The 15,810-nt window shown below is 46.6% G+C and overlaps 1 protein-coding gene across 1 annotated transcript in view; it reads left to right on the top strand.

The window, feature by feature from the left end:
* The first annotated feature begins 255 nt into the window (after nt 1-255).
* The window catches only part of LOC147638084 (cyclin-dependent kinase C-2-like), a 30,035-nt gene continuing 14,480 nt past the window's right edge, over nt 256-15,810 (top strand). Inside the window, exons 1-3 of the mRNA XM_086797968.1 lie at nt 256-669; nt 1,445-1,526; nt 1,647-1,737. Coding sequence (XP_086654094.1) covers nt 560-669; nt 1,445-1,526; nt 1,647-1,737 — 283 coding nt within the window. The 5' untranslated portion in view covers nt 256-559. The remainder of the gene's footprint in view (nt 670-1,444; nt 1,527-1,646; nt 1,738-15,810) is intronic.

Raw genomic sequence — 15,810 nt, 5'->3', positions numbered from 1 at the left:
AAGTTGTGTAAAGGGGGCGCCCAGGCATGGGCAGTCACTTTTTTAATAAACGCAAGCATGGGCAGTTGGTGTGTACTGGGGTACGCCCATTCAAGAGTGCACAAGGCACTTTTTGGCTGCCCACATGTTGGGCAGTATTGGGGCACCCTTAGGGGGTGTGTAAAGACCCTTACATCAAATGCGAGTTTGACAATAAATTATTATTCAGGGCCATTTCATGGAACTAGATTTATATGGCCCCTCTACCGAAAGGTTAGTCGCTTAGGGTCTGAATAAAGTCCTCGTCCTCTCTCTCTTATATCTGCGCGGCCCTCAAGTCGCTTTCTCTCTCTAGCGTTTCTATCCTCTTGAGCCATTGAGGCTTCTCGGAACACGACTGATTCTGTGCGAACCAGGATCCCGCGCGATTAGGGTTTATTTTCCTGAACAGAATCAGGCAGCTCAATCTGATGCAGCAGATCAGGGTTTCTTTTCTTTTCTCTGCTTTCTCTGTAAAACTGTAAAGCAGGGCTTGCGGAAAGGAGGCAGAATTAGGGTTAGGGTTTAGCGAGGAGTGGCTATGGCGGTGGCTATGCCAGGCCAACTGAATCTGGAGGAGTCGCCGTCGTGGGGATCCAGGAGCGTCAATGTGTTTGAGAAGCTGGAGCAGATTGGGGAGGGCACTTACGGGTATGCTCTTCAATACATACGTATATAATCCCATGGTCGATCTGCAGTCAATACTCCCAATCTTCTCTGTCTATCCTTGAATGCATCAATTTGTCTGTGACCACCCAAGAATCCCCATTTATGTGTATAGATATCCATATTTGTATGAGTTTGTGTATCTCTATGTGCGAGAAACTCTTGCATACATACATATATGTGTGCTACCCTTCTCTCTCTTTCGTGCATATATTCCATGTGCAGGCACGCATGCACTTGCACACACACAACCTGGTTAGAGGGAGAGGTGAGCGCGCGCGCACACACACACACACACACACACACACACACACACACACACACACACACATATATATATATATTTGAGTGCAAAGTCTGGGTCATGGGACCATAAATTGTGGGTGGCTATATATATGTGTGTGTTGTTTGTGCCTGTGTGTTTGTACATACATACATACATATTACATGCGTTATAATATAATATATTATTATTATATATATAATATTATATTATACATATAATGTGTGTGTGTGTGTGTGTACACACACACACACACATATATATGTATATATATACACATATACATATACATATATATGTGTATATGTATATACACACACATGATATGTGTGTGTGTGTGTGGGTGTAAATAAATAAATAAATGTATATATGGATGCATACACACAATGTGTGTATGTCAACATGTATAACCTCGTGCAAGGGTCTCATTTTTTTGAATATTGGCATTTAGGGTTGTCTTTATTTATCTTGTCACAGGCAAGTGTACATGGCGAAAGAGATTGCTACGGGAGAAATTGTGGCGTTGAAGAAAGTTAGAATGGACAATGAGAGAGAAGGGGTAGGTGTATATGCTCCTTAAAATTATGCTATCTCTAATGTAAGCTTTGGAGTATTTCCTAGTAGTGTGAGCAAAATCATTAAGTTCTATTTTTGGTGACAATACTACTTTGTTTTGTAGTTTCCCATTACGGCAATTCGAGAGATAAAGATTTTGAAGAAGTTGCAACATGAGAATGTGATCAAGTTGAAGGAGATAGTAACTTCTCCAGGTGAGTCGATGGTGTTGCTATTCTTTTTTGTGTCCTGAAATATGTTTTTATTTCGTTTTCTTAACTTGTTTATCTTGAATTGTACTTTTCAAGCATTGATGAACTTGTGAGGCAAACAATTGGAAACTTTTCTAGTCTCTTATCACTAGATTTTGAGATAAGGTAAAAGCCACAGACTCATAGTAATGTTATGGAGTCGGTTAAAGCAAGGCTTGTTATAATGCTTTCATGTTGCAAGCTAATTTAAAGGAGAGGTTAAATGTAAGTAAAAGGGGTGTTTATTCAAATTGTGTAGCACAGGGTGCAAATTGCAATCAATGGCCAAAGCCTTCTTTTTGCAACTTTAGAAGATGTAGCATTGAGTGGGAGATGGAGAACTGCTTTCCCCTAGCTCCGTTCACGAGGACGTGGTTGTGTCTAGGAGTAAAGGATTGACATTCCTTGCACCCAAGTGGTTGAAAATCTCACATGTCTCATATTGCCCTCCAGAAAGACCAAGTCGAGACGGTCATACTATACATGCCTTATCATCTACCATAGTTCCATTCCGTACTCATACTTATCTGGTATGTATTTTCAATACGTAATGCATTGGTACCATGCTTTTAGTATCTGTACTAAAGAAAAACTTGTTAATTGATTGATTTTCACTTTGTATCCTATCTATTTGCCATCTTTGCTTGATATTGACTCTTTAAATCCTTATTCATGTTTCTTGCACCCTTGTTCCTAGCCCTCAACGTCTCCCAATTGCCTTGCTCCCTCAAATTTTATTTTCAATGGACGCACAACGCACAAGGATCTATTTATATTTCAGCTTGTACTCGGTCTTGACATTGATAGCTTCCTTATTTTCATACTTATTTGTGTTTCATTGAAACTACTGCGAGCGTGAGCTAGAGCGGGCCCCAATCTGCACCCTCCCCCCTGTCCCCCTTTGTGCGAATCTGCACCCTCCCCCCCTGTCCCCCTTTGTGCTGCCCCCGCCACTCTCCTCTTTGCCCCCCCACCTGCTTGCGCCCTCTTCCTCCCTTCCCCTTCTCTTGCGTGCTGCCCCTCTTGGGTGTTTTCTTCATTTCTGCCTGTTGTTCGGTGTTTTCTGGGCTTTCCGCTAGCTGTTCTTTCCCTCCTTTCCCCTTCTCCTGTGCTTTGCCCCCGTGGGCGTTTTCTTCCTTTCCTCCTCGTCCCCATTGCCCCCTATGTTTTACTTGTTCCCGACAGTTGCCCGTTTCCTCTTTTGTCTTCATTTCGTCCCCCCCTCCCCCCCTCCCTCTCTTTTGAGTTCCCTTGCTCCATTTCCTCTTGCTCTTCTTTGGTTCTTGCTTGGGCGGCTGCGATTCCATCCCTTCGTATTTGAGTGGGCTCTCTGGAGACAGTGTCTCATGCCATATCTCTTCCTTGCCTCCGGGGAGTCCCTATTCTTCAAAGAGTTGAGTTCTTTGGTCTCCCAGGCCAATGCTTCATATGTAGGTAGATGGGACATCTCGCTAGAGCTTGTCCTTGTCTCGTCAGTCCAGGAGATTGCCTCCAGTGTTTCCCCCCAAGCTACCTCACACGCTGCCACCGCGCCATCTTCCCTCCCAACTCCCCGAAGAGGATTTGAACATGGAGGATCTGACCACGGCTGCCATTGATGCAGGAGAGTGGCAGACCATTGGCTCGAGACAGAGCCGCTAGGTGACTTCTACAGCAGAGCGGCGTAGCTAAGCGCACAGGGCACAAGAGGATATGGTTTCGTTAGAGAACTGTTTCAAGCATTTATCTCAGCAGCCCCTCGATGGTGATGGGCCCCCTCCATTTACATCAAGGAACCCACCGTCGATCCAAGGCCATTACCTGGTTGAGATCCCTATCCAGGTTACCAGATTCCCGTGAGGCCCTTTGGCCCTACCGAGCATTTCGCAGGCCCTTCCTCGCATCCCTAGTCCCCCCCTCCCTCCTAGGTGGATTTCTCCCCTCATCATCCTTTTCCTATCCCTCTGTTGCCCCGTCCCTCATCCCCTCCCCCCCCCCCCAAACCTTCGGCTTTAGCTCTCCCCTAAGCAACTTCCTTTGATCCGATTGTGAAAGAAAGTGAAGCAAATAGAAAACACAAATGTAGGCCCAGGTACAAGACTTGTAAATGCTGAAAATTGGTGTTTATTGCTGAAAATTGAGCACGAGGGAAGCCCGTAGGTGTTGTACAACCGTAAGAAGCAGAAGTCGCTGCTAATGACCTCAAGTGGATGCAAAAGAATGAGATGAAATGGAGGAAAGGAGGTCAGCCGTTATATACTCTCCCAGAGTGTTGGTTGGCCAACTGGAGCAGGCCGATAGTAGACTAGTAGCATAAAATGCTAAAAAATGCCTAAAAATGGTAGAAAAATGTTGAATAATATCTGCTAAAATATGACAATGGAGGGTCTCATAAAATGACCAGTACAAGCATGAAAAGGTGATGTAGACTCTCTGGAGATGATATAATCCAACACCTTCTCTTTAGCGCTAGAGGGGCAGTCCAATACCAGCACGTTGAAGTAACACCTCCAAAGTAGCTCTCGGAAGTGGTTTGGTGAAGAGATCAACCACATTGTCCTTGGTAGAACAATAGGCCAATCGAAGAAGTCCCAACTCGATCCAGTCATGTACAAAATGATAATGCACTTCAATATACTTGGATCGTCCCCGTATCACAGGATTCTGTGCTAGAGCAAATGCTCCAGAATCTGATGAATCCAAAGTGCCTCAGTGGAGGAGAGAAGGTAGGATTTATACTCAGCCTTGGTGGAAGAAGTAGAAACAATCCTCCGCTTTTGAGACTTTCAAGAAACCAATCCAAAACCAAACACGAAACAATATCTAGATGTAGACCTTCGAGTATCAATGCAGCTTGCCCAATCAGAATCTGTGAAGCCAACCAAATCAATACCACTAGAGTAGGTGATACCATAATTAGAAGTACCTTGAAGATAATGAAGAACTCTGAAAACTGCTTGCCAATGAGACCTTCGAGTGGTTGATGAGAATTGGTTGAGGACACTCATAGCATAGGAGATGTCTGGACGAGTGTTGGCAAGGTAAAGCAATGAGCCAACAATTTGCCGATACTTTGTGGAATCCGCTTCTTTACATACTTCTGCTGAGAAATGAAGATACAGTCATCTTTTTGCCAAACCTCCAGCCCAAGAAAATAATGTAGAAGGTCAAGATCAGCCATCTCAAATGTCTCTAAAAGCTTGGACTGAACCTGTATGACTGACCCAATATCTGAGCCAGAAAGAACGAGGTTATCAACATACAAAACAATGACACAAATATTTCCATTAGAAAGAAGCACATAGAGATTGTTGTCAGCATATGCCCTCTCAAACCCAAGAGATAACAAGAAGGCATCAATCTTCTGTGACCAGGCACGGGGTGCCTGTTTGAGACCATAAAGAGCCTTTTGCAGAAGATACGCATGGGTGTCCTGTCCCCAAATCACAAAACTAGGAGGTTGCTCAACATAAACTTCCTCCTCTAAATCTCCATTCAGAAAAGCAAATTTGACATCCATCTGGAACTTGGGCCATCCAAAGTGTGCAGCCAAAGCCAAAACAATCTTGATGGTGGTATACCTAGCTGTAGGAGCAAATGTCTCATTAAAGTCTTCACTTGCCTTCTGAGCATATCCTGGAGGAACAAGGCGGGCTTTGTACTTGTCCAAAGTACCATTTGCATGAAACTTGACTTTGAAAATCCATTTCACACTAATAACACGATGATGTAAAGGCCGTGGCACCAAAGTCCAAGTGTTATTCCTCTCAATAGAGGCCATCTTTGCTTCCATGGCTTGCCGCCACTGCGGCTGTGAAAGAGCCTCCTCTGGACTCTCAGGCTCATCGATCCCCTGGAGAGAACTTATGAGAGCATAATTCACTGTGTGATGGGATGTGGAAGCCTGAGATGAACGGCGAGGTCCAGGGGTGGTGGTAGAGATCTAGTTATGGAGTTGTGCATCAGTGAGACCAGAATCTCTAAAGAGTTATTGAACCCACCGAGGTAGGCCAGCCTTCCTCTCAAAGCGTGAAGAAGAAGATCCAACTGCAGTAGAGGACTCATCCGATGTCGCTGGAAGTGGTGATGAAGTAAGCACTGGTGAGGGTAATCCCGGAGTCAAAGCAAGACTCGTAAAGGGACTAGGAGATGTAGAAGTTGGTGCAACAGGAACGGGAGATGTAAAGTAGAAGTTGGCACCGGGAGAGGAGGAGGAGGAGCCTGACGTGGAAGAGGTGTAAGATCACTAGCATCTGCCTGGAATGGATCATTTAGAAAGTCTGAAGATGCATCAGATAGAGAGGAATCAATGCCAATCAATCAAACCGAGCATCACGGGAAATGATGATGTCATCAACCTCCAGATCCCAAAAACGGTATCCTTTGGATCTCAGACTGCAGCTTGTGAAGATCATTCTCTTTGACTTCGGTGCAAGTGTGGTCCTTTTCTTATTTGGGACATGCACATAAGCAACACAACCGAAAACATGTAGATGAGAAACAAAAGGCTTGTGTCCTGTAAAAGCCTCCTTTGGAGTCATCCCCTCAACCGCTTTTGTGAGACAACGGTTAATGAGATAAAGTGAGGTAGCCACAACTTCACCCCAGAAAGCAAGAAAGAGACCTGCATGATGCAACAAAGCACGAGCCATCTTTTTGATGGTCTTGTTCTTTCGTTCCACAACTCCATTCTATTGAGGAGTGTAAGGAACTGTAGTCTGTCAGTGAATGTCCTTCGAAGCAAGGAAGTCATCAAATGGTACAAACTCGCCAACATTATCAGTTCGGAGGAATGAACTCTACCCCTAGACTGATTTTCCACCATCGCGATTCAAGTCCTGAAACTGGCAAACGCATCCAAAAAACATACCCAAACTTTGCGAGTGAAATCATCCACAAGAAGAAGAAAATATCGAGCCCCTCCAAGAGACTCAACCTCCATAGGTCTTGCAAGATCTGCATGTATAAGCTCCAGTCTTCAGGTTGCTCGATTAGTGGCTTCCTCTGGAAATGCATCTCGATGATGCTTGTCCATCATGTAGGATGAGCATACGTGTGAGAGAGACCTGAGCTGAGGTAGTCTGCTGACAACCTGCTTAGAATGGAACTTTTGCAAGGCAACAATGGGTACATGACCAAAGCGAGAATGCCACAGAGAAGTATCTGCCTCAGAAACCAAAGCCATTGAGGGGGAGAAAAGTTGATCAATATGGGAATCAATGTGAGGCATAGTTGCATTCCGTACCCGTACTCATCCGATATGTACCTTCGGTACGTTTCGTAAATCTCCATACGTAGCGTACCTCGTACGAATAAGGTCTTCGTACCAAATATGAGGTTCAATGTACAACACTTATTTGGCCCGTTTTTTAATTATTTTAGTTAGTGACCATTGCTCAGTAGTTAATAGATTAGTTTTCATTTTAGTATTACCATTGTTTTACATGCTATTTCTGTATGGATGCTAGATATTTCTTATTTTACATACATACATACATACATACCGTGAACGTACTTCAAGTATTTATTTTGATGCATACTTTACGTACTTGTACCGTACATGTACCATACCTAAAGTACTCAATCACTATAGTGAGGGATCTGGAAAGAAAAATTGGTGATCTTGTAGAGACTCCCATCATGGACTCCATTGGCAACAACCGAGAGAGTCTTTTTGTCGATTACTTTGATCACGTTATCATCAAAGTACACACTAAGTCCCTTCTGAGAAGCTCTGTATATTGAAAACAGATTTTTGGCAATCTGTGGTACATGAAGAACATAATGTAAGGTGGCAGAGGAACCCAAAGAAACATTACCAACACCGGTGACACGAAGTGAAGAGTTGTCGTCGATGTGAACCGAAGAAGAGAGAGTCTGGTAGTCCTCCAAGATATGGGCCTGATTGGTCATATGGGCAGAAGCACCACTATCGCCGACCCATTCCAGCGCTTCAGGTGTGTCACTAACCTCTTCAAGAGAAGTCATATCTATGATCACGAGGAGTGAATCCTGTGAAGAAGTGGATGAATTGTGAGTGCCATGTATGCAACTTTGGCAGATCCCTCCTTTGAAACTTTGCCTTTATCTTTGGTGTTGTCCTTGTTAGATGCTTTAGAGGCATCTTGGGCTTTATACTTGGCTTTAGCTGCCCGAGAATCATCACGACGAGCAAAGCAGTGAGTTTCAGTATGACTTGACCTGCCACAATAATCACATTCATTGCTTTTGTCCTTGGATTCCTTAGAATCTTGTTTACCCTTGCCTTTGTCTTTGTTTTTGTTGTTGTTGTTTTTGTTGGTGGTGGTGGTGGTGGAGTTCCATTTTCCGCCTTTGCCTTTGCCCTTGTTAGAGGCAACAAAAGCAGACTCCAACTTGCCTTTTTCACAAAGCATGCACTTGTCGTGGAGATAACTCATGACTTCCTCAAAAGGGGGGAGAGGATCGCGGAAATAAATATTATCCCTGAAAGAATCAAAGGAAGCAGGCAATTTACCAAGTAGTTTATGGATGGGATTGTTGATGGTGCTCTCGTACTCCTCAAGCTGTAGCTCGATACAGGTGAACTCTCCAATCTTCTCAATCAAGTTATTTGACTCATTGATTGTAAGCTTCTCCAAATGTGACTCCAATTTGGCAACCTTCACTGTCGAAACCCTTCCATACCTCTTTTGGATCTATGTCCACATCTGATGAGCATTACTCCGGGTAGAGACAAATTGTGCCTGTATAGATGGAGTCATGCAATGGATGATGATAAGACGAGCCCGGGCCCCGAGCATCCAATAAGCAGGGTCCACCAAGTGAGGTGTGGAGATAGCCATCCACACACCGGCTCCTTCTAGCAACAACTGAGTGTAGAAAGACCAAGTATGATAGTTGGTTGCTGTAAGCTTCATGGAGTCACTGACTTGGGCAGTAGGATGGTATATGGGTAGGGGTGGGAGCAAGATGTGGATGTGAGAAACTTAGAGAGGAAAGATTGGGAATAGGAACCACCTGTGGAGCATATATGTCCTTTGACAAGAAACCTTCTCTTAAGAAAGGGGCTGAAAAAACAAATCCTCTCAGGCTGTGCACAGCAAGAAGAAAGGGAGGGAGGGTGGGAAAACTGAAAGGAGAGGAAGAAGAAAGATCTCTCCAAGCTGTAGATCCTTGTCCTCAGAACCTAGAAGAGGGCTTCAGCAATCTAATCAGCAATCTTTGCTGAAAATTCAGAAATACCACAGTCCCAAGCGTAAAAATGCAGCACCTTCTACGCTGAAATCTGCAGAAAACGCAGCAAACTGTCGAAGCATCCGCTCCAAAACAGAAAACACAGCTCTCTTCTGCTAGCTCATGGAACATTCAAGGTTTGGGGTGACCACAGTGCTTTCAAAGGCATGGTGTCCTTAGAGGAGAGCTTCATAGAGAAGCAGTTGGGGGACCCATTGATTTCCTCTTCCTTCAGGAGCACCATCTTTCTAAGGGACGTACCCACCATTGTGGGAAGATCACACTTTTTGGTCCCCCTCTTTTGGCCCCTTCGAGACACAAGGGGGAGTTTGCATTTCTGTCAGTGAGCAGCTATTGCCCGTAGTAGTAGGCTCATGCACCATTGACATTGGTCGGGCTCAGTGGGTGACCATCAGGATTGGAGAGGATTGTGGGGGCTTTTTAAATGTATATGTGCCGAACATTGCAATAGGCAGAGCTGCCTTTTGGAGTACAGTTCGTCCGTCCCTTCTCAGGCCGACTTTGGTGTATGGGTGGGGACTTTAACATGATTGAGTCAGGAGAGGATAGATTTAGAGGAGGCATGGCTACAGTTTTTGGCACAAAGTACTCTGCTTGGGAGGAGCTGATCCTGGCTCTGAGGGGGGCAGGACCCTTGGCATTTACTATAGTTTGGGTCTGTAGCCTTGGGAGTATGTGCTTCTCAAGGTTTGGTAGGAGAGCACCGGCCCCAACCTATGTAGACTTGATAGGTTCTACGTGGATGATTGGTATTTTGGTAGGCACTACATTCTCCGATCACGCACCGGTTATTCTGTATCTGGAGGATCCTTGGACGCAAGACATACACTTGAGCACTTGGATCCCTGACAGCCTCCTCTTGGGCTCCGAGATATGTAGCAAAATAGAGCAACTTTGGGAGGAGCTGGATTTTCTCTCAGGATCAGTCGTAGGGAACTTGGATGCAAGCCTAGGTGAGATTAGCAGTTTACTGCAAGAGGCAGCTTAGAGCAGATTGGCTAGATTCCGTTAGTTTGGAGAGGAGGCCCTGCTTCCCTTTAGCGACTTCAAGACAGCTCCCCAGATAGCCCGTGGATTAGGGTCAGTTGGCTGCCGGCCGTACTAAGGTCAGATCCATAGAGGAGCGAAGGGTGGAGTAGAGATACTATGCTAGAGCTTCCTTTTGGACACAGGCGAGAGATGGGGTCACTAGGGATTTCTTTGAGAGTGCATTCCCCCACAGGCGGAGAGATGGTATCCGCGAGTTTCAAGGCCAAGATGGATCTATAGTTTTAGAACCTCCCCATGTGAGAGCCATAGCCAGAGATTTCTTCAAATCCCTTCACGGGTGCCCTCATATCCTCACAGGTGGTGGATGTGCGAGAGCGGGTCTTGTGGCATACGAGGGGTGGTTTTTCTCGCTCTTTGGACTTTCCTATTGACTCCCTTCACATATGAGGAGCTGGCAGAGGCCATGACGGCACTTCCTAGGGGCAAATGCTCGGGAGTGGACGGGCTTCCAGTCTCCTTATTTCTTCGTCACCGGGATCACATGGAAAGTGGCTTTAGAGCAGCCTTGATGAGATTATGACTACGGGTGCCATGCCAGAGAGGCTATCAGAGGGTTTGATCCACTTGATTCCCAAAGAGGGCGATGACAGATTGGAGATTTGGCAGTGAAGACCCATCACCCTCCTCGGCAATGCTTATAAGATTTTGGCCAAGGCCATCAATTGACTTGATTCATGATACTCAGGTAGGTTTTGTTCAAGATCGGAGCATTTTGGATAACTTCTTCACTTTCTAGGAGGCGACTGCTTTAGTCAAGTTGTACCAACAGGATCTCATTGTGCTCCTATTGGATTTTGAGAAAGGTGCTCCTATTGGATTTTGAGAAAGCCTACGATAGAGTTTATTGTGGCTTTTTGGAAGGGATGATGTGCTAGATGGGGTTTTCGGAGGAGTGGATCGGTGGTGTTTTTGGACTTAACTTGGCCTCTCACAGCTAGGTTCTCATTCAGGGAGCCAGAGGTGACCCTCAGCTTAGGAGATTGGGCTTCAAGGATTGCGCCTCCCCATTTGTGCTGCACAGGAGGAGCTGCCAGACTCCGAGTTTGCAGATGACACAATAGCATTTTTATTAGGAGACGAGGGGAACCTTCAGAGATTTGCAGAGGCGATAGAGGTCTTCTCTCGCGTAGATCGACTGGCACAAGTCGTGTGGTTTTTGTTGGCTCATTGTCCGCCCCGACTTGGCGTCTAGTTAATGCTTTCCAGTGGATCTCGAGGGGCACTCCAGTCCGTTATCATGGATGCTAGGTGGGCATTGATATCTCCCCGGAGTAGTAGCGAGGCTCTCTTCTTTTGAGAATTCGGAAGAAGCTACTAAACTGGAGTTCAGCAAGGCTTTCTTAGCCGGCCGGTCGGTCGGGTAGTGTTGGCGAATGATGTTCTTCTTGCCACCATGTGGTAAATCACTTCTTTATGGGCCTTCTCATGGGTGTGCATTAGTTAGGTTCAACGGTTGATGCACAACTTTCTGTGGGCTGGCAGCGACGGGAGGTCTGCCGAGGCCAAGGTGATGATACAGTCGTGCCACAGAGGAGGGTGGGCATCATCGACCCCGCCATATGGAGCCGTTCCCTTTCAGATGGCGAGCCTTGGAAGGATTTCCTCCCGGTCAAGATTTCAGCCTGTACAACGAGTCTGGGGGGCCCTTGGCCGTGAGCACTAGAAGGATCTTCACGGAGATGCGTGCTTGTGGCTTTAGCCTAGCTTTTGAGGAGAGATTTGCAGCCAGTTTATTACGAGCTTGGGATCGCCTCAAGCCGGCCCTTCAGGAGTTTGTTCTAGTAGCCTCCGAGGAGCGTCTCCGATAGCCCTTGATCTGGAACCCTCTAATGCGTCTACCTAGTGGTCACATGTTAGGGGCTTGCCTACCCATATCCTGGGGAGCTTTGAGCACGAGCCTTGCTAGGTCCCTTGGAGATTGGCTTACATTAAGACAGCTGCCCCCAGTGGCCTAGGAGACGGGCGTGATTGGGATCCAAGTAGGACAGACTCAGCCTTGACATCGACTTTGCCATTCCTCCGGGGTGGGTGACCCCAATCCGCGACCCTATTCCCCTGCAGTGGTTGGGAGTGTTCACTAGGTTGATATTCTCCTAGCAGTTGATATTGTGCTTATTCTTTCTATCTTTAGTGGTGCATTTGCCCTATCAACTACTTATTTGCTGTACTAATTCTTTCTATTTGCTACTTCCCTTAGTGCTAGGCTTCATTATGGCTGAGTCTGCCCTGCATCTCCGGAGGTTTGACAGAAACTCAGTACGAAGGCCTATGTGTGAATATATGCTCTTATGTGTGTGTGTGAGCATATCTTGATACAGAGTTCTACACCCACTATTGGGCACTGATGACGTTAGTGGGGGTGTCGTAGTATCTAGCCCATACTATGCATAATGGAGTTGATAGTTATATAGTCTTGTGGGTTGACTACCATGGATGTCGTAGTATCTAGTCCATACTATGCATAATGGACTTGATAGAAACTCAGTCTGCCCTGCATCTCCGGAGGTTTGACAGAAACTTAGTATGAAGGTCTTTGTGTGAATATATGCTCTTATGTGTGTGTGTGTGTGGAGTGCGTGTGTGAGAGCATATCTTGATACAGAGTTCTACACCCACTATTGGGCACTGATGACGTTAGTGGTGATGTCGTAGTATCTAGTCCATACTATGCATAATGGAGTTGATAGTTATATAGACTACCATGAGTGTATAACATGCACGTTCCTAAAAGGTGAATTTGGACATGTTCTTGGATTCATCTAGGTATATAATTCAGCCGTATTAGCGGACATGCATATTTCACATTGTGAAGTTTTTGTCCGAGTTGCGGCCAGTTGATATTGTGCTAATTCTTTCTATCTTTAGCGGTGCATTTGTCCTATCAACTACTTATGTACTAATTTTTTCTATTTGCTACTTCCCTGTCAGAATATGCAACGGAAATGATAACCAAACTTGGGTACACAAGAGCAAGTAGACTGCAGAAAATAATCAGCACAAGAAACACAGAGAGATAGGTGTGTAAACTCTTCTCTATACACAAGATCCCGGAAATACTGAATGAGGAAGTGGTGGGGGCTGAGGGGCAATATATACAACTCCATGAGGGCAGTTGGCCAGCTACAAAGAGTGCCCACGACTGGAGAAAATCCCACAACTGCATAAATGCAGTCGGCCAGCAACGTGATGCCCACGACTGGTGTAAAAACAGTCGGCCAGCAACCCTGATGCCCACGCCTGAAGAAAGTCCAGTCGGCCAGCATTGGGGTGCTCCTGGCATCACCTGGCAGCCCTCCCACCACTAGGAAAAAATGGAAAAAATAGGGGAAAAATACGGGGAGTGTGGAAAAATGATATACGGGCGGGCACACCCACAACAGAGGCCGTGGTGTATACAAATAGACAGGAGATGACTTCTAACACCCCCTCTCAGCTCCTGGCCTTGAAACCAACCCAAGGGAGCTGGAGTGCCGCCTGAGCGTAGCCTGAGGTAGAGACTTCGTGAAGAGGTCCGCCGCATTGTCCTCCGTCGAACAATAAAGTAGCAAGATGTCACCCGCCAAGATCTTCTCACGTACAAAGTGATACTGTATCTCTATATGCTTGGTCTGGGCATGGAAAACCGGGTTCCGAGCAATAGCTATACAACTCTGGTTATCACACTGGATGACTGTGGGCTCCCTCTGTGGAAACCCAATCTCGCCTAGCAGCCTCCGCAGCCATACAACCTCACAAGCAGCACCACAAGCAGCCCGATACTCTGCCTCTGTCAAAGAAAGGGCAATAGTGGGCTGCCTCTTGCTGCTCCAAGAAACTGCTCCCGAGCCGAGGGTAAAAGTGTATCCTGAAGTAGATCTCCTCGTGGCTGGATCTCCTCCCCAATCTGAGTCACTCCAACCTCGGAGCTTGACTCCATTCCCTCATGTGTAAAAGAGTCCCAGATCCTTCGTACTCTGCAGATACTGCAAGATCCGCAATCCTGCGTCCCAATGAGTCTTCAATGGCGTCTGCATAAAAGAGCTCAACAGCCCCACGGAGAAGCTCAAGTTTAATCTGGTGTTCAGCAACCAGATCAATGAACCAACCAACTTCCGGTACTGCGAGGCATCAACTGGCTCACAAGGATCTGTAACGGTTAACTTTGTGTTCGGATCCATCGGCGAAGTAATAGGCTTGCAATTCTCTATCCCAAAGGCCTCAAGCAACTCATGAACATACCGCTGCTGAGAGACGAAAAACCCCCTCTGGGTCTGCCAGATCTCCAATCCCAAGAAGAAGTGGAGTAAGCCTAAATCGGTCATCTCAAACTCCTTTGACAAGGCAGCCTTCGTCACTCCGATGTGCTCCACATGACCGCCGGTGAGAATGAGATCATCCACATAAAGGATGATAAGTGTGACCATGCCGCGTTCCCGAAAGAGATACAGGTTCGGATCTGCAACCGATCTCTGAAATCCAGTCCGAATAAAGAAGGAATCAATCTTCTGATTCCAAGCCCTCGGAGCCTGCTTAAGACCATACAAGGCCTTACGTAACCTGTAAACCATCCCTTCCGATCCTGGAATAATAAAGCCTGGAGGCTGCTCAACGTACACCTCCTTCTGCAGGTCACCATTAAGGAACGCAGATTTTACATCCATCTGGTACACGGGCCACCTCTGAGAAGAAGCAAGGGCAAGAACGGTCCGAATCGTGGTCATCCGCGCTGTCGGTGCAAAGGTATCCTCGTAGTCGATGCCTGGCCGCTGAGCATAACCTTTAGCCCCACGAGCCTGGCTTTGTGTTTGTCCACCGACCCATCAGCCGCGTACTTGGTCTTAAAGACCCATTTGACACCAATGACTGACCGCTTCGACGGCCTCGGTACCAACTCCCAAGTGTTGTTCTTCTCGATGGCATCAAGTTCCACCTGCATGGCTTCCCTCCAAGTATCCTGTGAAAGGGCTTCCTTTACGGAAGTTATCCCGCATGATATGAGACATCAGAGCATAGTTCACCTGAAGAAGCTCCGCCGTGTTGCTTTCATCTCGGACTCGATGTGATCTTCGAGGGCCGTCCTCTGTGGTCCACTCGGAGGGTAGCTCCGTGACACCTGACTCCCGAAGGGTGTCTAACAACCACCTAGGTACTCGAACAAATCGTGGAGCCTCCTGTGGTCGCGGGGGCTCAACTCCAGCTGCGGGCTCAACCTCGTGTGATGACTGAGGTGGATCAACTGGAGTGGTAGACTGGGAATCATCATCAGACTCCTCTGGATCTCCAAGAAGTGGCGGCTCCTCGACAGTGGATGCTGGAACATGCTCGTCAAAGACCACATCTCGGCTGACAACAATCTCGTTCCTCTCTGGATCATATAACCTGTATCCCTTGGAAAGAGAGTTATACCCCACAAATACCAGCTTGCGGGACTTGGAGTCAAGCTTCCCCCTCTGCTTCTTCGGAATATGTACATACGCGTCACTCCCAAAGACACGGAAGTGCGAAACATCGGGTTTCCTGCCAAAATATGCCTCAAATGGAGTCATATGGGGTACAGAAGTCGTCAGCGGTTAATGGTATGGACAGCTGTTGCCACAGCCTCACCCCAAAGTGGACGAGGAAGATCACGATGCTCCAGCATGGTCCTCGCCATCTCCACCACAGTCCTGTTCTTACGTTTAACAACTCCATTCTCCGAAGGCGATCTGGTATTGGCCAATTCCCTCTTGATGCCATGATCTGCACAAAACCGGAAAAATACAGTCGAGGAGAATTCACCTCCTTTGTCAGCCC

Source organism: Cibotium barometz, chromosome 5 (genome assembly GCF_041138505.1).
Source record: "Cibotium barometz isolate CiBa-2024 chromosome 5, ASM4113850v1, whole genome shotgun sequence".
Taxonomy (NCBI): Eukaryota; Viridiplantae; Streptophyta; class Polypodiopsida; order Cyatheales; family Cibotiaceae; genus Cibotium; species Cibotium barometz.
This window is presented reverse-complemented; position numbering and strand designations above follow the sequence as displayed.